Source organism: Hyperolius riggenbachi, chromosome 12, assembly GCF_040937935.1.
Source record: "Hyperolius riggenbachi isolate aHypRig1 chromosome 12, aHypRig1.pri, whole genome shotgun sequence".
Taxonomy (NCBI): domain Eukaryota; kingdom Metazoa; phylum Chordata; class Amphibia; order Anura; family Hyperoliidae; genus Hyperolius; species Hyperolius riggenbachi.
Window position 1 is genome coordinate 107,347,470 of NC_090657.1, and position 22,345 is coordinate 107,369,814.

Below are 22,345 nucleotides of genomic sequence, written 5' to 3' on the forward strand. Positions count from 1 at the left end.
CAAGAATTGCATACTCACAGCAAATAATGCAGGTCCCATATAGGTTTCCATATACTGATAGTATAAGGACATTATCTTCACCAGGTTCTGCAGGGCAGCCACACGTACCTACAGAAGCAAAACACAAATAAAACTGGGAAGGAGAGAGAGCAAACAAACAAACAGCTTAATCTGCAACAGCTAATCAGACACTGGAAAGATAACTCACCCTTGTATCAGGACACTGTGTTGCTTCACAAACCACTTGCATTATATAGTGCCTTTCAGCCTTAAAACAAAAACACAAATCAAACAGTATGGTGAGAAGTACTCCCAACATCAAACCTGTTCAGGTCAGAAACCCCACCTTGCATTCAGGAAGAATCATTCACTCAACAAAAGTAAACATACAACCTTATACTAGCAAATCACAGTCACTACATTAAAGCGGTATTGTCACCATAAAAATCAAATTTCAACAGCAACTGGTCTGAGTGTATTGAGTGATATAGATGCTAGTCCTGCATTCAAAACTTGCAAAACTTTTTCTGCTGTTATGGTTTGGAGTTATCACATACTTTAGGAGCACTGGTCCTAGCAGGGCTGTGGAGTCGGTCCAAAAATCCACCGACTCCAAATCCTCAGTTTAGGATTCCACCGACTCCGACTCCTCTAATTTGCATATTACAATTTTGTTGATTAAAAGTATGTAACATGAAATTTGTCTCATAACTGCCAACGCTTAGGAATTTTACAAGACAACTGAAGTGAGAAGGATATGTAGACTACTATATTTATTCCCTTTAGACTAAAACTAGTCCTTAGTAATAGTACTTGTAAAAGGTACAAACCGGAACAAAGAACATCTATCAGGCCCTAGGCAATGTAAGTGTGGGTACATGTAAGAATGATGTGCAGGTACTCTGCAGGGGAATGAGGAGATTGTAAACAGACAACACCTCTGTGTTCAATGTGCACAGCATTCTCAGTGGATTCCCTGCAGCTATGTGAGGAGTGTATATGTAGAGTATAGTACTACTGTGTAACAAAGTAAACCTGAGACAGATGAAATTAAAGTTTTATACATACCTGGGGCTTCCTCCAGCCGCCTTCAGAATAATCAGTCCCTCGTTGTCCTCCTCCACCACCTGGATCTTCTGCTATGAGTCCAGGTACTTGAGCCAGTCAGGCGTAGTGCGCATGAACACACTCCACCGCTAGGAGCATACTACACCTGTGCAGCACTATTGCGCAGGTGCAGAATGTTCCTGGCTGTGGGAGTGGCATGCGGCCGGACTGCGCTGACTGGCTGAATTACCAGGACTCATAGCAGAAGATCCGGGTGGTGGAGGACAGTGAGGGACTGATTAGCCTGAAGGGGGCTGGAGGAAGCCCCAGGTATGTATAAAACTTTACTTTTCATCCGTCTCAGGTACCCTTTAATTTGTAGTCACCAAACTAAATTTTAATAACATATCAAATTATTTGATTTCATCAGCAAAGGGAGTGCATACATTTGCATAAATCAGCATCAGTGCAGAATTATTTCCATCTCATTGACCATCTCTATTAGTGACACAGCTACACATCAGGCTTTATTCTTACAGCATAGATGTTATTTAGTATATATAAGAGATTCCTGTGTACGCATCATATATACAGTCACAATCAGATATGTATATCTGACCTTAAAAATACGGGGACTGCTTTATTGAAGCAGCACAAGTAACTAATTTTGATTGGTTTATTTCATTTTGTGGCCTAAGCACAGCTATTACTGTATATATACACATTATTTTTAATGACTATTATCTGAGAAATAGAACATTTTAGCATATTTTCTATTTTAATTACAGTTACAAATTCATTAGGAGTCGGAGTCGGTGCATTTTTCCCGACTCCGGGCACCCAAAATTGCCCGACTCCGACTCCACAGCCCTGGGTCCTAGTGCCAAAGAGTTGAATGCTGGGAGTTCTTTTTATCTATAATATATTCCTCCTCTTCCATTTATTTCCCTGCCAGCTTCTTATCTGACAAACCCTCTGATTACTTGTGTTTACAAGCAAGGCTGAGGTGACTCAGCGATTGGAGGATAAGACAGTGTAGTTCCTAGTATATACCTCAGTGGGAGTGTGAAGACTCTGGGAGGAGCTAATGAATACACAATGAGCAAGAGAAGGGGGGGGGAGCAAGAGAAGGGAGGGGGGGGGGGGGGGGGAGCAAGAGAAGGGAGGGGGGGGGGGACAAGAGTCAGGGAGGATATGAGGTCAGCATTAGCTTGGCAAGATGGCCACTGCCTAGAATAGGAGTTTCTGCTTTTCCTTTATAAAATTCACAGTACGCGGATAGCACAATACATGTTATGCAAGTAGAAGTAGTATTTATCTACTTATGTGTTTTTTATTTCTAGGTTAGCATGGGCGTCGCTTGTTCTTTAAATAGCTGTGCCACTATGTGGATACCTAGGCAAAGTGGATGCAAAAAGTCTTAAAAAACATTTCCCCCCCACGGCATTCCTGCCACATATCATTAAAGCAATTAAAAGTCCATAAACTCCATAACATTAAGGGATGTACTGAAAAGGGTTAGGCTTCAAAGCTCAATTTTTGCAGTATATCCATTGTCCAATATTGCGGACAAAGGGATGATCTTCAAAATGGTTTTCTTGTTTAATCTGGACTTCACTGCAGTCTATCCTTTTCTCTTACATAACCTCACAGGTTTGCTTTAAAACAACTGGTGCAATTTGTGACATCAACTACATTTCAATACTGCACACACACAAAAAAAAAGTTATATAGTATCTCTCTATTTTCATTTACAGCACTACATTACTAGAGTGAAATTACTTTTTGTGCAGGTGTGGGCTGCAGTGAGGAAGGCACAGAAAACATACCACAAAGTTTGGCCAAGTTAAATCCATCAGTAACGAGAACAATAGCTGGTTCAAGCATCACAACTATTTGCTGCAAACTTAGCAATTCCACAAATTCTCTGTTTCCCAATCACAGTGCTGAGCTCCCTCAATAATAATAATAATAATGAAAAACTATTCAAAAAGGAGGCAGATGTCTCAGGAAACATATGATTAGGCTAGCTCACCTCTTTGTCAAAGTTGGATTTTGTAAACTCTAGGGAGTTGAGCAGGGCATTTGTGGCTGCTAGTCTGACATTGTTGCTTGGCTCCTCTTTTCTCATACCCTGGATAATTGCCGTCAGGATTTCATTAGATTTGTGTTGCAGCTGCTCTGGGTCCTAAACGAAAATTACATACAAATAAAATCAAAAATATCACATTAGTAAATCAGAATCACACACTTATGTACAAAGCATTAGTTGAACTAGGTTTACTGAGTGGAATTAATGGTATTACCTATTAAAGTAAAGATGCTAGTGCCATAACTGTGCTTGAATTGGTTACTTAAAATGACTTACGAGGGAAAAAAAAAAAAAAAGTTAAGTACGTGCATCAAATCTGAATGCACAGAGGACGCGCACTTCTGCCGAGTCCCCGCTGTTCAATCGCATCGCACCCGTCCCCATCCCCCCCGCAGCTCGGGTCAGGCTCGCCTGCCTCATGTAAAATGGCCGCCGGAGCTGGGGGGGGCGTAGAGCTGCGCAGCCGCACTCGCGTCTATGCGGAATGCCTCGTAAGTCCTCTAACCGGATGATGAAGACCTCTTGCAGCAAGAGTGCTCTCTAACGCAAACTCAAATTCTATCAGAACTGGGAACGCAAGCCCATTCAGACACTCGGAGGAGTTTTTAGAAGGAAATGCCAGCCACCATATGCTCACTTCAGGTTCCCTTTAAACAATACCAGTTGCCTGGAAGTCCTGCTGATTTCTTTGGTTGCAGTAGTGTCAGAATCATGCAACTTAACTTCCCTGGCGTTATGATTATTTCCAGATTTAAAGGTCTAAAAGCCATACAATTTTTCACAAGCTTTTAGACCCTAAAAAAAAAACAAGAAAAACATACCTCAGAGAGGTCTGCAGCAGCTCCTGCATAAAACTCATTCAGGCACAGGATTACCACACTGTTCTGCGGCTTTTCATCCTGAGCTTGACTTTAAAAAAAAAAAAAAAAAGTAGCCCACTGGTATTTTGAAGTGTAGCTGACCTAAAATATTATTTCCAACCTCCCAGTGCACAGCTACCACCAATATTTGACGATTCATATACTCGACCTTCCTGCTTTTGCTAAGCTACTCTAGCAGACCATTATGCAAATAGACATGCATGTCTCAAGATTTGCATTCGAGCTGACTCCACTTGGCCTTGAATGGAAGTGCAAGATATGCTGGAGGAAATAAACGGTCTACATAACAAGGGAAAATGTATTGCAAATAGGATTTTCAATTTTATTACACAAAAATCAGATCTTACTGCTATAGTTTTTGGCTCCAACCCGAATGGTGAAACTTATCTTACAGAATATTTGTGAAACTTATATAATTGTGAAACTTATCTTACAGAATGTTTTAAAACTCAAGTATAACAAAAGCATGTAAACAAAACATGACCCCCCCCCTTCCCCCAAAAATAGGTGCGTAAGGGCTGACCTCGCTATATTCAGTACATTATGCTGTACAATGTCCAATATGTGAAAACATCAGGAACTGCAGTGAGAGAGAACCCTGTATTATCACACTGCAAAATATATTTCCTTTCTCATTCTAGTTAATCAAAAGAAATGGGGTAAGTGGTGTGGCACACAACAACGCTGGTGGCCATGCACTGCATTGCAACGCTTGGCCACCTTTGTTGCATAACAGGATAGGTTTTTTCTTATACCTAATGGTTGCCTGACAGCTACTCCATTTTTTCAACCCCCCCTTCCCCAACCCACTCAATTGTTCTTAAAAGTATATTTTAGACAGACCGGACAGTTATTGTGAGCTGGGAAAATTCCTAAAAATAAAATATATAAAGAAAGGCATATACTTACAATGTCCTGGCAGATGTATCCAATAGCTTCTAGCGTAGACTCCTTCATGTGCTCCGTACTCTGTGGGTCTGTCACATTGGCAACAAGCTGTGGGATCAGCTGAGGCCATTGGTTGACTGGTATTTCCGCACAGGCTATCCCTGCCACGCACTGTGAAGCTGAACTAGGCCTGTAGCTTTCTGTTCCAAGTGTACGCAGAACCTGCAAACAAGGCACAGCAGGTAAAGTTTACTATTCAGAGCCACGTTAAAAATAAATAAATAAAAATAAATATTCAGGCGGATCCATTAGCACATACCAATGCTTTGATCTCTCTTCGGACATTTGAATCGATTGCCAACCAGCGCTGTTGATACTGTGTCTTCAAATCGGGGTCTTTTGAGGTTAAGGAATTCTTTATCTGTAAACCAGAAGCAACTCGTGCCACTTGGCTGTTTGCAGGATTTGCCAGCACTTTTGAGAGCTCCAACAGGAAGGTGGCCTAAACAAAAAGAATAAATAAACGGTGAAAATCTGTGACGGTCATGTCTGTTAGGGATTACTGGTGAAAAGGGAAGATGCAATCTCGACAGCTGTCCTGTTCTCTAGGTTAACATTAACTGAGCATGGGGTGGGGACATTGCTCACCTATGGGGGGCTGTTAGTGTAGCTCCATCCTGCAACGGTTTCCATCTCATCTGCACCTCAAAGAATTTGCCTTGCTCCCAGATGCAATGCATGCCAGGAGCTGTAGTCCATAGAGGTGTATGTTTTCCTCCAGGGAGATGTAGAGCTCCAGAAATGCATTGTGGCCAGGGGCAAGCTCCAGAGTCAGGTTCTTTGAAGTGCAGACGGGCTGGTGATCTTCCAAGGAACAGGAAGGGGGGGGGGGGGTTGCTAAACTAACAGCCCCCATAGGCGCTCCCCCAACCGCATACAGTTATGAACTTACCTTATGGGGAGGATCTTTGTACATTTTTTCTTTTTGTTTGGTGCTCAGTTCCCTTTAATAACTCAAGATCTTTGTCAGCACCTCCCGCCAAGCTTAAAGAGACTCCGTAACAAAAATTGCATCCTGTTTTTAATCATCCTACATGTTCCAAAAGCTATCCTAATGTGTTCTGGCTAACTGCAGCACTTTCTACTATGACAGTCTCTGTAATAAATCAATGTATCTTTCCCCTGTCAGACTTGTCGGCCTGTGTCTGGAAGGCTGCCAAGTTCTTCAGTGTTGTGGTTCTGCTATGAACTCAGCCTTCCTGGCCCCTCTATGCATACTGCCTGTGTGTTATTTAGATAAGAGAGAAGCTGCTCTAATCAGCTGGATAAATCGTCCTCTGAGCTGGCTGGGCTTTCACATACTGAGGAATTACAAACAAGGGCAAAGCTGTTTGCAAGAAGAAAAGAGCAGCCTGAAACTTCAGTGCATGGGGGAAAGAAACACACAAATGATCTCTTGAGATTCAAAAGGAAGGCTGTATACAGCCTGCTTGTGTATGGATGTATTTTCTATGTGTAGACATACTGTACATCAACCTACTTCCTGTTTTGGTGGCCATTTTGTTTGTTTACAAACAAACTTTTTAAAACTGTTTTTAACCACTTTTAATGCGGCGAGGAGCGGCAAAATTGTGACAGAGGGTAATAGGAGATGTCCCCTAACGCACTGGTATGTTTACTTTTGAGCGATTTTAACAATACAGATTCTCTTTAAGACATTTTGAATTAATATCCCCACATCATAAATTTGACTTGCAAAATAGAATTCTTCAAGGAAATGACGAGTAGACCTAAAAAATAGGAAGGGAGGAGACCAACAGCTAATAGTGCAGCCGGTTAAAGAAAACCTGTAACAAAAAAAAAAAAAATAGTTCCCCTGGGGAGTACTCACCTCGGGTGGGGGAAGCCTCCTGATCCTATCGAGGCTTCCCTCGTCCTCCTGTGTCCCACGGCAGTCTTGCTGTGCCCCTCCGAACAGCGGGGATGTAAAGATTTACCTTCCCGGCTCCATCACAGGCACAGTATCTGCTCTCCGCTCGGAGATAGGTGGAAATAGCCGATTGCTGTCAGTCTGCTCTACTGCGCAGGCGCAAGTCTCCTGCGCCTGAGTAGTAGAGCGGACCCGACAGAGATAGGCTATTTCCGCCTATCTCCGTGCTGAGAGCCGCAACAGTGCCCCCGCTAGAGCCAGGAAAGGTAAATATATCAAGCCTTGTCAAGCCAGGATTGCAGGACGCTTTTGGGGAGCCAGCGCTGAATTGCCTGCAGCTACAGGGATGGGGGAAGCCTCATTGGGACCCTGAGACTTCCCCCTCCAGAGGTGAGTACCCCCCAGGGGAACTTTTGTTTTGTTAGAGTCTCTTTAAGAGAAGAAACCTGCAAATCAGGTACATGCAGGTTACCCTAAATGCCTGTCAGGTTTAGTTTTGAATTAGATTGTAGGTAAAAATAATGCAAGTTGCATTGGATGCAGGTAGTGAATGCTACTACAAGTCTCTGTAGTTGCTACTTACCAAAGTCAGTGATGGGTTCTGTAACCAAAGTAAAAAAAACTCCTTCCTGCTCTTAAGCCGAGCATCCCTTTCCACAGCAACATTGGAAGATACCAAGGTGAAAAGGAAGAGGCGTTTTTCAAAGCTGACCTTAGTCAAAATGAGCATGCTCAGTTAAAAGAGGAGGGGTAGTAAGTAAGCTGTAGATGTCTGGAATGTGTAATGGTTAAGGGCTCTGCCTCTGACACAGGAGACCAGGGTTTAAATCTTGGCTCTGCCTGTTCAGTAAGCCAGCACCTATTCGGTAGGAGACCTTAGGCAAGTCTCCCTAACACTGCTACTGCCTATAGAGCGCGTCCTAGTGGCTGCAGCTCTGGCGCTTTGAGTCCGCCAGCGTGTTTGTCTTTCTTTTACAGACTACATTTTTGATTGGACAAGAGTTTGAAAATGTTCTGGGTATGCTATATTAAAGGATACCCCGAGAGGACATGTGACATGAGACAGACATGGGTACGTACAGTGCCTAGCATACAAATAACTATGCTGTGTTCCTTTTTTTCTTTCTCTGCCTGAAAGAGAGTTAAATATCAGGTATGCAAGTAGCTGACTCAGTCCCAATTCAGACAGGAAGTGACTACAGTGTGACCCTCACTGATCCGCCAAGCGAATCAGTCACAACCAGCCTCATCAGCCTGATGACAGCCTGTACTCACATGCAAACTGTCAGAACGATCACCCCACGAGCAATTCTGACGTCCCGTAGTTTAAAACATATTGGCGTCTGTACGCGTCTTAATACACCAGCATGACAATTTGTTGGACTTAGCAAGCAGTTATCTCGCTAGAACTCTGACAAGATAACTAGTGAATAAATGATCAACTGCCAAAGTAGATTTTCAGGACATCCGAATGAGCAACAGCAGAACACCTTGAAAGGCCTAAGTGGATCTGTATTGGATCTCACTATAACAAAACAGTAAGGCTGCATAACACTTCTGCAGCATTATCTGCAGGCACCAATTGCCTTTGCAGGTGTGGTCAGTTTTCCAGAAGATCTATGCCAAGTTTTACTGGATAACTTAAAGAGAAACTCCAACCTAGAATTGAACTTTATCCCAATCAGTAGCTGATACGCCCTTTTACATGAGAAATTCAATGCTTTTCACAAACAGACCATCAGGGGGCGTTGTATGACTGATTTTGTGCTGAAACCCCTCCCACAAGAAGCTCTGAGTACCGAGGTACTCTGGGCAAACTGCCACAATGTAACAATGTTTACAGACAGGAATTAGCTGTTTGCAGCTGTCTCTAACAGCTAGGAGCAGCTACATAACCTGCCCACAGTAAAAATGTCACCATGTACTAAATGTCAATGTAAATCGGGGAGTGGAAAGATTTTACAATGAGCAAACACTGACTAAATCATTTATACATAATGGTAAAAAAATGAAGCACTTTTTTACTACATTATTTTCACTGGAGTTCCTCTTTAAGGTGGCCACATCATGCAATTAAAAAGACCCAATTTTTCACCAATCCTTTAACCGGCTCAGCACCACAGTGCCGAAAATCTCATGCATCCGAGCAACGTTCACCTCCCATTAATTCCCCTATAACTTTATTGCTACTTATCACAATGAATTGATCTATATCTTGTTTTTTCCGCCACTAATTAGGCTTTCTTTGGGTCGTACATTTTGCTAAGAATTATTTTTTTCTAAATCCATTAACAGGAAAATTAAGAAATGAAAAAAAACTCAGTTTTTGGCCATTATAGTTTGAAATATACGCTACCGTAATTAAAACTCATTTTATTTGCCCATCTGTCCCGGTTATTACACCGTTCAAACGATTTCCCTATCACAATTTATGGTGCCAATATTTCATTTAGAAATAAAGGTGCATTTTTTCAATTTGCGTCCATCACTATTTATAAGCTTATAATTTTAATTATTATAATAACCTACTCTCTTGACATGCATATTTAAAAAGTTCAGACCCTTGGGTAACTGTTTTTGTTTGGTTTATTTTGTTACATTTTTTATAAAAAAAAAAAAAAAATACATGTGGGTCATTTTTGGTGTGGGAGGGAAACTGCTTATTTTAAATGTAAAATATTATATTTGTTTAATTAAAAATGTATGTGGGTGCAGTTTACCATTTGGCCACAGTGAAAAAAGTCCTGGATGCGAATGATCTGGCATCCAGGAACTAAAAAGCAGAGGAGAGGTTTCCTAGGGGCAGAAATACTGCGCTCTCTGGATAGAAAGCGTCGTTTTTTCTGCGGGGAAGTTAGATCGGTGAATGGGAATTATATTCCCATTCACTGATCGGGGGGCTAGCGGCCGATCGCGTGCACCATGCGGCGGGAGCAGCAGTGCCTATTTGGACGAGTAAGCTCGTCCAGATAGGCCAAACTGGATAATTACGATCGGTTGTCCCAAGGAGAAAAAGAGAAAAGAAATTGAGACCTTTTTGTTTTTGATTAAGAAATCAGATTTCCCTTTTTTTCAATTTTTGGAAATTGGACATGTTGGAAATTTCAGACCAACTTTCTCAATAATTGTATGGTGTGTGATGGATTGTCAATTACTTGATGTACAGTTCCAATCAATTTATTGAGCTTTCATTTTATTGAAAGGTTGAACACATTGTAACAATTCAAAAATCTGACCAGTCAGAAAAATTGATTGCCATTCTTATATTTGAACAGATTTAAAAAATAATAATAAAAAAATATATATATATATATATATGCGGATCGATTGCCGCTCGTCGAACCGAGCAGGCGTGGGTCGAGCGACATGATTGGGCCAGCTGAATATTATCAGCTGGCCGGATCAGCTGGTCGATACACTGTACAGAAACGTACCGTGTATTCCCAGCATAACAGCACTTTGTGATTGATTGTACATCCAGATTGCATGAAAATTGTATGGTGTGTGGCCACCTTTATCTACTTTAAACCTGAGGAATAAGGAAAAATGAAGTTGGATTAACAAATGCACAGCCATTAATTGTGGTTCTAAACCACCAAAAGCAGTATCTAAAGTGCTAAAACTGACTTTTCATTGGAGTACCAAATGAAAGCCTACAAATTGCATACAGGCGACATTTTGCGCAACTGGAGGGAACTACCACCATCAACCCCCACACAGCTGTAAGGTACGTGATCAAAGTCGTCCGAGGCGGCAGATAAACACATTAGCTGTTTATGTGTGTAAAGCGGCCTCCGACTGCCGTTCTGCAAGCAATCCACCTGGAAGATCAACTTGGCCAAATGACATTAAGTACGCACACCCCCCACCCTACAAAGCAATAGAGCACGTTGTCAGGTATACAGCAGACTTTGCGTTTGCTCAGCCCAGCAATGTTTCGAGTGATCTGGTCCAATCCATGGTAAGCGAAATCAGTCAAAAGGTGTCTACGTGCCTGTACCTTTATCCACACTTCCCATAAATCATTCATACCCCAGGAACAACAGAAGATTCTCCGTAAAAACCATCACAATTACTTGCCTAATATTTTGTAGGTCCCCATTGTACTGCCAGAACAGTTGTGACCTATCAAAGCAAGAATTCCAGAAGACCTTTGTGTGTCGCTGTGTGCATTTCAGCAATGCTTATAGATGTGTATAGCCCAACTATGCTGAGCAGTGTGTTGCGATACTTTGTGAAGCACAGTGTGGTTCCGTTCACAGTCACTGAATGGGACCAGCATTACAATGGCAACACCTGTGCTGTGTGTTTATGCACAACCACCTGTGTTGTATAGTGGAAATGAGGCCTGAAGGTGCCCTTCACTATCTGGCACCAGGAAGTTGGAAACAAATCTTTTAAAGTGTACCAGAGATGGTAGACTAGGCTTAATTTATACTTACTCGGAGCTTCCTCCAGCCCCACGAGCAGCTCCATGAGCACTACTGCACAGGCACCGAACACTCCAGGGGGCAGGAGCGCAAAGAGGTGTGCATGCGCAGAAGGCCGCGACTTTCTGGATCCCCGGGAGCCATAGCAGCATAACGGAGGGGCAGAGGAGGACAGCAAGGGATTTAGCACTGCTCATGGTGCTGGAGAAAGCCCTGGGTCAGTATAAATAAGCACTAGTTAACCATCTCTGGTTCACTTTAAGCTGTGTAAGATGCAACGCTCGGCTTCTATGGATCAGGCTACAGATGAATACACATGTACAATTAAGGTTACCCATAGAGCTAGCGATTTTGGCATCTGATTCTCTCTGATCAGAGATCTGTTGGCCGCCATAAACCCGCATGCCAATTCCCAATCAATTTCAGCATGAAATGTCATAGGAATCGGCACCTTGTGATGCTGCCCCCCTAATGTTTTATGCTCCCCCCCCCCCCAAAGTTAATTTATCCGACGCTGTCCGCGTACTTCCGCATTTGCACCCCCAACATGGCTGCCGGCGTTATAACACGTGACGACAACAGCAGCAGGGGGTTTCTGCCACATTCGTCAATTGCGATTATTGCACGCCGGTACTGCTGTGTACCCATTCAGGCATGCTCTTGGCGGCACAGATTTTCATCGGATTCAATTTTAAGTATTGAATTGAATGGTTGATCGGCTATCAACTTGAGTAATCTATGGGTACCTTTACTGTCGCCCGCAGGGATCAAGAAGGATAAAGGGGACCTGAACTCAGAACCTCCTCTCTGCTCTAAAAGATGCACAACAGCATAATAACCTTTACAGAAAAACGTTTCTTTGTTACAGCTGATACAAATCCTAACAAATCTGCACGGTTTCTACTTCCTAACAGGGCTGTAGAGTCCGAGTTAGAAGCGATGATTTCATAGACTGGGGAGTCGGATGATTTTTGTACAAAATCCACAGCCCTGGTAAGTATTAGACTAAGGAGTCGAGGAGTCAGCCATTTTGGGTACCCGGAGTTTCATAAACTGAGGAGTCTGAGTCGGAAGATTTTTGTACCGACACCAAAGCCCTGCTTCCCAACTCATGAAACCAGACTTAGGCCTGGAACACACCAGAGGAGGAGTTTTTCTGAGCGTTGAGTTTTTAAATCTGCTACTAATGTTATTCTAGGTGTCTGTGCACACTGGAGCAATGAGGTTTTGTAAAAAAAAAAAAAAAAAAAAAAAAAAAAAAAAAAACCCATAACATTACATTGGGAAGAGCTTTTGAAACCTCTAAAAGCTCTTCCCAATGTAATGCTATGGGTTTTTTTTACAAAACCTCATTGCTCCAGTGTGCACAGACACATAGGATAACATTAGCAGCAGATTTAAAAACTCGCTCAGAAAAACTCCTTTGGTGTGCACCAGGCCATATTGCTAGTTAAGGTAGAAGATAAGAAAGCTTGAAAGGCTTTATAAAAAAGTTTGTAAATGCTTAAAGAGAACCCGAGGTGGGTTTTAAGACTCCAATTAGCATACAGAGGCTGGTTCTGCATACAATGACCAGCCTCTGTTGCTATACCGTTTCCCCAAGCCCCCTCTGCGCGCTGCTGTCCCCCATAAATCAATTGCCGTGCTGGCGACGGCTGTTAACATGTGAAGTGTCAGTCTGCCACTCCCCCGTCTTCATAGCGCCGGTCCCCACCCGCATCCCTTCCCTCCAATCAGCAGGGAGGGAAGGGACGCGGGCAGGGACCAGCACTATGGAGGAGGCGGGGGAGCGGCAGACTGACACTTAACATGCAAACAGCCGTCGCCAGCGCGGCGATTGATTTATGGGGCATAACAGAGCACCGGGTGGTGAAGAGACGGTATAGCAACAGAGGCTGGGTACTATATGCAGACCCAGCCTCTGTATTGCTAATTGGATTCTTAAAACCCACCTCGGGTCCTCTAAAGAATAACTGCACTTCTATGATGCAGTTAAAAATGCCACTCAAGCCATGGAACCTGCACCCCTGTGGATAACCTTGAATACAAGAATCAGCATGTTCTGAACAGCTAGGTCTTCTGTTTACATTTAGTGCTTCCACTCCATCCTGAATGCTGGTTCTACTTTGAAGGCAAAAGAAAGTCACTCCATTATATCCAAATAGAGGCACCATCTGCTACCTACCAGGGCTGTGGACTCAGTACACAAATTATCAGACTCAGTTTATTAAACCACCAACAGAGTACCCAAAATTGCTCCGCCTCTTCGACTCCTTAGTTGAATACTTAACAGGGATATGGAGTTGGTCCAAAAATCATATGATTCTGACTCGTGTCTCCACAGCCCTGCTACCTTCAGAAAAAGCTGATAGCCTAGTGGCCAGAGGAAGCAAAAGCCATGGGTGCAATACAAAAATATTAGCCTTTCAGATCACATACCTCCCAAAGGGCATAGGTACAGAAGAGGTGGGAACTAGTACCAAAATTGGAGTTTAGGAAACAAAGGAATTGCTTTGGATGTACAGTACAGACCAAAAGTTTGGACACCTCATTCAAAGAGTTTTCTTTATTTTCATGACTATGAACATTGTAGATTCACACTGAAGGCATCCAAACTATGAATTAACACATGTGGAAGTATAGTACATAACCAAAAAGTGTGAAACTGAAAATGTCATATTCTAGGTTCTTCAAAGTAGCCACCTTTTGCTTTGATTGCTGCTTTGCACACTCTTGGCATTCTCTTGATGAGCTTCAAGAGGTAGTCACCTGAAATGGTTTTCACTTCACAGGTGTGCCCTGTCAGGTTTAATAAGTGGGATGTTTTGCCTTATAAAGGGTTGGGACCATCAGTTGCATTGTGGAGAAGTTAGGTGGATACACAGCTAATAGTCCTACTGAATAGGCTGTTAGCTGCTTTTTTCTTGCCATAATACAAATTCTAAGTAAAGAAAAACGAGTGGCCATCATTACTTTAAGAAATGAAGGTCAGTCAGTCCAAAAAATTGGGAAAAAACTTTGAAAGTGCGCTACAAAGAAACTAAGCTCACAAAGTGGACTATCCCTTGCAATAGTCAGATTCAGACCTCGCAAATTTCAGCCCCTTCAAATCAGAAAAGTGATGAATTAAATTCATACTTGCAGGAGGCATTAAAGTGCAACTGTCAGGCACAACATCAATTCTTTATTTTTATCTGGTAAACAAGTAATAAGGATGATAACCAGGCAATGCAAAAGTTAAAATAAAAATAAATCACTAAATGATCATTCCCCAGTTTACCTGACTCTTATTTGGTTCATTGCCGTACAATGAAGTTGCAGGGCATGCTGGGTTGTCCTTTGTTGCTTCTTTATTTTCCTCTCAGAATTTACTAACGCAGCCTGATTGGCTGAAGCCACACACCCCCTCTGTTCCTCTCTGATTGGCCAATATTTCTCATGCTGAGACAATGCACTTTCTATTGCAGAGCTGGTGGGCGTGCTTGAAGACTATCCATTGCCCACTCTCCTCCAAATTAAGGGAGAAAATGACATCAGGATTGGCTTCAAGATAGACAGTTAAAATGGAGAATCCTAAGGATTCTCTTTTACTATAGAAAGGAAAATAAATAAATAAATAGATCACTAAAATCAAAACTTAGAAAGTGCATTACATGTAGGGTTGCCGCGGTATACTGGTATGACGGTATACCACGATTTCAAAATGCATAATAACCATACCATGCACTTTTTGAAAATACCGGTTTAACCAAGATGGCGCTGTAAGACGTTTGCCCGGCACACAGGGCTCCAACCCTTCTCTGTTCATCTCCCCCGACGGCCTCACCGCATCCGTGGGAAAGATTCCCCCTGCCTCCAGGGACGCTTTGCAGAGTGTCCAGGGACCCAGGGCTCGCTGCAGTCGGACTCCAGAAATCTTAACCACGTGGCCGCCCCAGCTCCATACACGCCGCTGCCGCCGTCACTTCCTGCTGATCAGCTTCCTACTGATCGGAGCTCCCCATGGCTGCCCGTGCTGGTCCCCGCCCGCTAAGCCCCAGGACCACCACAGCTCTGCGGCCCCCACTGCTGGGTCTCACCGAGCATCCGCCACTGATCGGCACTCCAGCCGCCTCTGCTTCCGGACCGCACGGCCACCCACGCAGGGGAGCCCTCTCCTTCCAAGCCGCCTCACATTGCCTGCCTTCCTCGCATCCACCACCACCAGGCACGGAAGACACCTCCAAGCAAGAGGCCCCCACACCACCTGCAGATGCCGCTGCTCCAGTGACAGACTAGGCCACCCATGTAAAGGAGCACCTACTACATATGCTGCAGGCACCTATCCTGTCTACACCCATCCCTGGCTACCTATGCTGCAGCTACCTATGCTGCAGCCACCTATCCCTGGCTACACCTATCCCTGGCTACCTATGCTGCAGCCACCTATCCCTGGCTACACCTATCCCTGGCTACCTATGCTGCAGCCACCTATCCCTGGCTACACCTATCCCTGGCTACCTATGCTGCAGCCACCTACTACTGGCTATACCTTTCCCTGGCTACCTATGCTGCAGCCACCTATCCCTGGCTACCTATGCTGCAGCCACCTACTGCTGGCTACACCTATCCCTGGCTACCTATGCTGCAGCCACCTACTGCTGGCTACACCTATCCCTGGCTACCTATGCTGCAGCCACCTACTGCTGGCTACACCTATCCCTGGCTACCTATGCTGCAGCCACCTACTGCTGGCTACACCTATCCCTGGCTACCTATGCTGCAGCCACCTACTGCTGGCTACACCTATCCCTGGCTACCTATGCTGCAGCCACCTACTGCTGGCTACACCTATCCCTGGCTACCTATGCTGCAGCCACCTACTGCTGGCTACACATGCTGCAGCCACCTACTGCTGGCTACACCTATCCCTGGCTACCTATGCTGCAGCCACCTACTGCTGGCTACACCTATCCCTGGCTACCTATGCTGCAGCCACCTATCCCTGGCTACACCTATCCCTGGCTACCTATGCTGCAGCCACCTATCCCTGGCTACCTATGCTGCAGCCACCTACTGCTGGCTACACCTTTCCCTGGCTACCTATGCTGCAGCCACCTACTGCTGGCTACACCTATCCCTGGCTACCTATGCTGCAGCCACCTACTGCTGGCTACACCTATCCCTGGCTACCTATGCTGCAGCCACCTACTGCTGGCTACACCTATCCCTGGCTACCTATGCCGCAGCCACCTACTGCTGGCTACACCTATCCCTGGCTACCTATGCCGCAGCCACCTATCCCTGGCTACACCTATCCCTGGCTACACCTATCCCTGGCTACACCTATCCCTGGCTACACCTATCCCTGGCTACACCTATCCCTGGCTACACCTATCCCTGGCTACACCTATCCCTGGCTACCTATGCTGCAGCCACCTATCCCTGGCTACCTATGCTGCAGCCACCTATCCCTGGCTACCTATGCTGCAGCCACCTATCCCTGGCTACCTATGCTGCAGCCACCTATCCCTGGCTACACCTATCCCTGGCTACCTATGCTGCAGCCACCTATCCCTGGCTACACCTATCCCTGGCTACCTATGCTGCAGGTACCTATCCTGGCTACACCTATACCTTTCTACCTATGCTGCAGCCACCTACTGCTGGCTACACCTATCCCTGGCTACCTATGCTGCAGGCACCTATCCCTGGCTACCTATGCTGCAGGCACCTATCCCTGGCCACTCCTATCCCTGGCTACCTATGCTGCGACCACCTACTACTGGCTACACCTATCCCAGGCTACCTATGCTGAGGCCACCTATTACTGGCTACACCTAGCTCTAACACCACCTGGACTTCTGCAGGAGCAGGGTAAGCCTTTTTTCAGTTTTACTTGGGGCCCCAAATCTCCCAGGGGCTTAATCATATGTATACTGAAGGAGTAGCGCACCCCACACTGGGGTGCTCAGGGTCCAAACAATTCTATTATAATTGTATAATACCGTGGGATTTTTTTTGACGGTTATACCGTGGAATTTCATACCGTTGCAACCCTAATTACATGCGTTATGTACGTAGAGCAAGTATTTATCTACTTCTATTTTTTTTTCTGAGAGTACAGCTGATAGCTCTTCTTTAAAGGACACCTGAGGTGAAAATATATTGATAAGATTAACAATTGCATCTATCCTCCTCCTAGAAATGACTATTAGATATCCCATATCTACTTTTTAAGTTTTTACTGTTCCATTGTTTCTGCTCAATGACACAGTGGGCTCTATTCACAAAGCATTTCAGCATTCAGTAATGCTGACAACAGCTAATTTTACTGATCACCTTCCTAAGTTACAATTCACTAAACCTATCTCCGCACAGAAAAATCACAGTTCCTGACTAGTGAGATAAATTATCGACTTGTGTGGCAATTGCGAATAGAGACCAATCATTGAAGTATGCTAGTGCTAAAATCTATGAACCATTTACCCTTTCTCTCTTTCCTGCTCTGAAGGCCCGTACACGCTCAAAACTGTGCGATTGTCGTCCGACTTTAGACTGTTGGACGACAATCAGGTGTGTACGCACGCAAACATCTTGAGGAGCAACTGATAACAGGCATTGCACCCGATCCAACTGTCGGATCTATGATGGCCTACGGTCGTCTGATATTGTGCAGTTGGTCCGTGTGTACAAGTCGCCGAACTACTGTTAACCACCCTGGCGTTCTATTAAGATCGCCAGGGCGGCTGCATGAGGGTTTTTTGTAAATAAAAAAAAAAAAAACTATTTCATGCAGCCAACTGAAAGTTGGCTGCATGAAAGCCCACTAGATGGCGCTCCGGAGGCGTTCTGATCACCTCCGGCGGCCAAAATTAACACGGAAGGCCGCAATGAGCAGCCTTCCGTGTTTGGCTTCTCCTGTCGCCATGGCGACGAGCGGAGTGACGTCATGGACGTCAGCCGACGTCCGCCGCCTCCGATCCAGCCCTTAGCGCTGGCCAGAACTATTTGTTCCGGCTGCGCAGGGCTCAGGCGGCTGGGGGGACCCTCTTTCGCCGCTGCTCGCGGCGGATCGCCGCAGAGCGGCGGCGATCGGGCAGCACACGCGGCTGGCAAAGTGCCGGCTGCGTGTGCTGCTCTTTATTTCATCAAAATCGGCCCAGCAGGGCCTGAGCGGCAGCCATCGGCGGTGATGGACGAGCTGAGCTCGTCCATACCGCTAAGAACTTGTACTTGTTTTCAAGGTGTAGTCCATTGTTCCGCTGTAGTGCGCAGTATGTAAATGAGTTTTCCATTTGTCCATCCGGACATGTTGACATACTGGCTGTACGGGCGGTCGTTTGCACGCTGTGCACTTGTTGAACATGTGTATGTAGCTTGAGAAGCCATTTTCTGCTAGGAAAGTGTTTTATGACTAGTTTCTTATCACTAAGGGTTACACTATAGTCTGACCCAGCCCTGACTCAGACAGGAACTATCATTTACATACCTGATTTTTAAACCTTTCAGGCAGAGAAAGGGAAGGAAAAAAAAAAAAGGGGGGGGGGGCGACACAGCAGTGTGCTTGGCACTGTACATACACATGCATCTCATGTCACGTCACTTTGGGTAGCCTTTAAGTCACACCGACTATACAGGGAATGAAATGGGCGACTACAGACTACTCAGGAAATGTTACTGCAGGTACAGGGTGGCACATGAAAGACCAAGCTCAGTGCGTACAAGAGATAACGACGCTGGAGACTTGGGCGCAAGTCTCGGCCGTATTAAATACTATTCCCCCTCCAGGCCGCCATAGATAGTGGGGAATTAAATGATTTGGCTTCCCGCAATTGCTGGAAGCCGAATTATTATGTTTTAAAAGTAACTTCAGCTCCGACTTCTGACGGCGCTGAAGTTTCTCCCTGTGCCTGCTATAGCCGTAATTCCTATTACGGCCTATGGTGGCGCCGGCTGCGCCCAAATCTCCTGCGCTGGTTTCAGCACGTTCGAGCTCAGTTGCCTGCCCCAACCATACATGCAAACCCCGGTTTATCCCTGTGTGCCTCTCCTTTCTCTGCTGTGTGTCTTCCTCAGCTTTAAATGACGCCTGCGTCACCTGCATTTGCTGCCGTATGGGTGTAATGCTTGTATGGCAGAAAATACAGATAACAGGTTTCAAGTCAGGTAAGAGACACACACCAGGGATAGGGTTTGCCTGTATACTTGCGTTCGTGACATGCCACTCTTTCGTATGTCACCATGTATTCTGCTTTACTTTGCAAAAGCTGGGATGTTTTATAAATCCTTTGAAAAAAACATTTTATTATTCTATTACGTTATCTCAAAGACATGCACAAATAAGTGTGCCTAAATGTGTGATAATTTGTATCTGTCAAAAATAATAACAGGCCTCTCCATGCAGATCAATGGCAGACAATAAGGCTTTCAATACATAATAAAATTCTAACATTTGTATAGAGCAGTGGTCCTCAAACTAAGGCCCGCCGAGGCTTTTTCACTGGCCCCCCAAACACTGGGGGTAATCAATACCCAGATTCAATGTGATGTTTTTCAACATCATTTTGTGTGTGTTCCACCCCCCAGCAGTCTGAAGTATGTTGACCCAGCCCTTGACCGAAAAAGTTTGGGGACCTCTGGTATAGAGCATTTTTCCTGTCATACACAAAGCGCTCTAGAGCAGAGGCCACACTGCAGTGTTGTGGTGTACACACACACACACCTTTGACTTATGTCGCCAGCTGGAGATCAGGAGCCGATCCCCTTAGATAATATCGCTGGGCCGGCCTGTACAGACATGTGGGGAAGGGGGTGGAGGGACGACGGAGCCGCGTGCATGAAAGAGTTGGCAGCCACTAAGTCAAGTTGATCCACCGGACAGACTGCTTGCAGAGTTGCATTCGGGGGCTACTGTACACACGCACGATTATTGGCTGAGGCAGCCATTATCGGAAGCTTCAGCTGACTTTAAAGACTTGTGCACACGAGTGACTAGTGTCTTGCACAAGGACTCCTTACTGAATAACTACTGACCCTATCCAGGATTTGAACCCTGGTCTCATGTAAAGCCTATCCAGCCACAGATCTCTGTGGCCAAAGATGGGTAGCGTACGTAGTCTGGTGTGCAGCTGTAACCATGTCAACAGTCAAACAAATGCAGATTCCATAGTCACATAGTTAGAGAATCATCTGTGTATGTGCAGCACGGTGGCATAGTGGTTAGCTCTCGCGCCTTGCAGCGCTGAGTCCCCGGTTTGAATCCCAGCCAGGTCAACATCTGCAAGGACTTTGTACGTTCTCTCCATGTGTGGGTTTCTCCAGGCACTCCAGTTTCCTCCCACATCCCAAAAACATACAGATGAGTCAATTGGTTTCCCCCTAAATTGGCCCTAGACTATGATGCATGCACTACACAATACATATATAGACATAAGACTATGGTAGGGACTAGATTGTAAGCCCCTCTGAGGGACAGTTAGTGACAAAACAATATACTCTGTACAGAGCTGCGTAATATGTCAGCGCTATAGAAATACTGAAATAAACAAATGTGCAACTAATGGTGCCCACTAATTACACAGTTTTTGTCAAATCTATGTAATAGAAGGGTAAACTGAGTGAATATACTTTGGCTATTTGGGTAGTCCCTCATATTACATAGAAGCTGTAAGATTGGACCAAAAATAAATTGGGTACTTTTCCGTTAGCCAGGCACAACAGCTAGGTGGCGCTAATTACTATTCCCCCTCCAGGCCACCATGGATAGTAGGGAATCACTGGCAGCAGTGTTACATCTTTCCCTACTAGCCATGGCAGCCTGGAGGGGGAAGTAATTAACACCACCCCAGCAATCCTCATCTTTCCCTCCTATCCATGGCAGCCTGGAGGGGGAATAGTAATTAGCACCACTAGTGGTTGCGCCCAACTAACGGAAAAGTACCAAAAATTGCATCAATAGTGGGCACCTTTAGGGCCAGGTTCACAGGACAGACGATGTCCTTTGAAATGAACTATTAACCAAGTGTGGGCCCTGCTGCCTTCTCTAGTAATCTCTATTCTACACACAGTGTGATCTAGTGATCTACACACAGTGTGAGCTCTACTTTGATCACTACTACTATACACACATTGTAGGCTCTGCTGCCATCTCTAGTAATCAACACCCAGTGTGGTCCCTGCTGCCATCTCGAATGATCTATACAAAGTGTGGGCCCTGCTACCATTACTAGTGATCTGCACTCTGGGCAGGTATGCTATTTTGTCGGGTATGCTAAAATGTTGGAACACCGGCTGCTCCCACATGGGGTAGATTTCCCGGCATTGAAAGCTAGGCCGCTAGTCAACCCAACATGTTGGCCCGCCACCGCCCCCTGCACCGCTCCCAGACATCCAGCCTCCGATTGGCGGGCCGCTACCCGGCTCTCGCTCTGCTCGCCTTCCTATTGGCTGAACGCGCGTGGCGGGCAGGTTAGGTTGTGAGTGTATTGGCGGTTAACGGAGGCCTGACCCGTTTCCTGGCAAAGCATAACCGGCAAACCCAGGCCGAACCCGCGAGCGGACACAAGCTGCACCCGCTCTTCCTCTCTCACACACACTCCGCAGTCCCGGGCAGCCGGGCGGTCTCACCAACGCCTTTCTCTCACCTGGTTCTCGATAGCCGCCTGCTCCAGGAACTTCTGCGCCGCTTCCAGCTCATTGCGGTCTGCGAAAGAGACAGCATGTCAGAGCGCACAGTTTACCGTAACCCGCCGGGCCTGACTGCTGTCACACCCGGCATCCCCAGTCACATCCCTGCTTCCCAGAGGGACTTACCCGGGGAGACGGTTTTCTCGAGGATAGTGATGAGCTCCATGCTGGCGGTGCCGGGTCACTGCTCGGGCGGTGCCGGGCGGGCTGCCGGAGGAAGGGAGGGAGCGTGGCGCGGAAGGATCCAGGCGCTCAGTGCAGAGAGGTGTGGCTTGGACGCGCACTGATATGAGTCGGGTCTTGCTGAACGCACAGTGCGCTTATTGGTAGTTCGCACGCTGCGGCGCCAGTCATGGACGTGAAGGATTGTGGGAGGGGGAGGAGGCGGTGACCAGTGCAGATTGAGGCT

The 22,345-nt window shown here is 45.6% G+C and overlaps 1 protein-coding gene across 1 annotated transcript in view; it reads right to left on the reverse strand.

Moving 5' to 3' along the window:
- KPNB1 (karyopherin subunit beta 1) overlaps positions 1-22,261 on the reverse strand; it is a 49,520-nt gene extending 27,259 nt beyond the window's left edge. Inside the window, exons 1-7 of the mRNA XM_068263605.1 lie at positions 22,063-22,261; positions 21,894-21,952; positions 5,228-5,410; positions 4,930-5,130; positions 3,083-3,235; positions 209-268; positions 19-108 (exon numbers count right to left, since the gene is read on the reverse strand). Of these exons, the coding sequence (XP_068119706.1) occupies positions 19-108; positions 209-268; positions 3,083-3,235; positions 4,930-5,130; positions 5,228-5,410; positions 21,894-21,952; positions 22,063-22,102 (786 nt within the window). The 5' untranslated portion in view covers positions 22,103-22,261. The remainder of the gene's footprint in view (positions 1-18; positions 109-208; positions 269-3,082; positions 3,236-4,929; positions 5,131-5,227; positions 5,411-21,893; positions 21,953-22,062) is intronic.
- Positions 22,262-22,345: the final 84 nt, after the last annotated feature.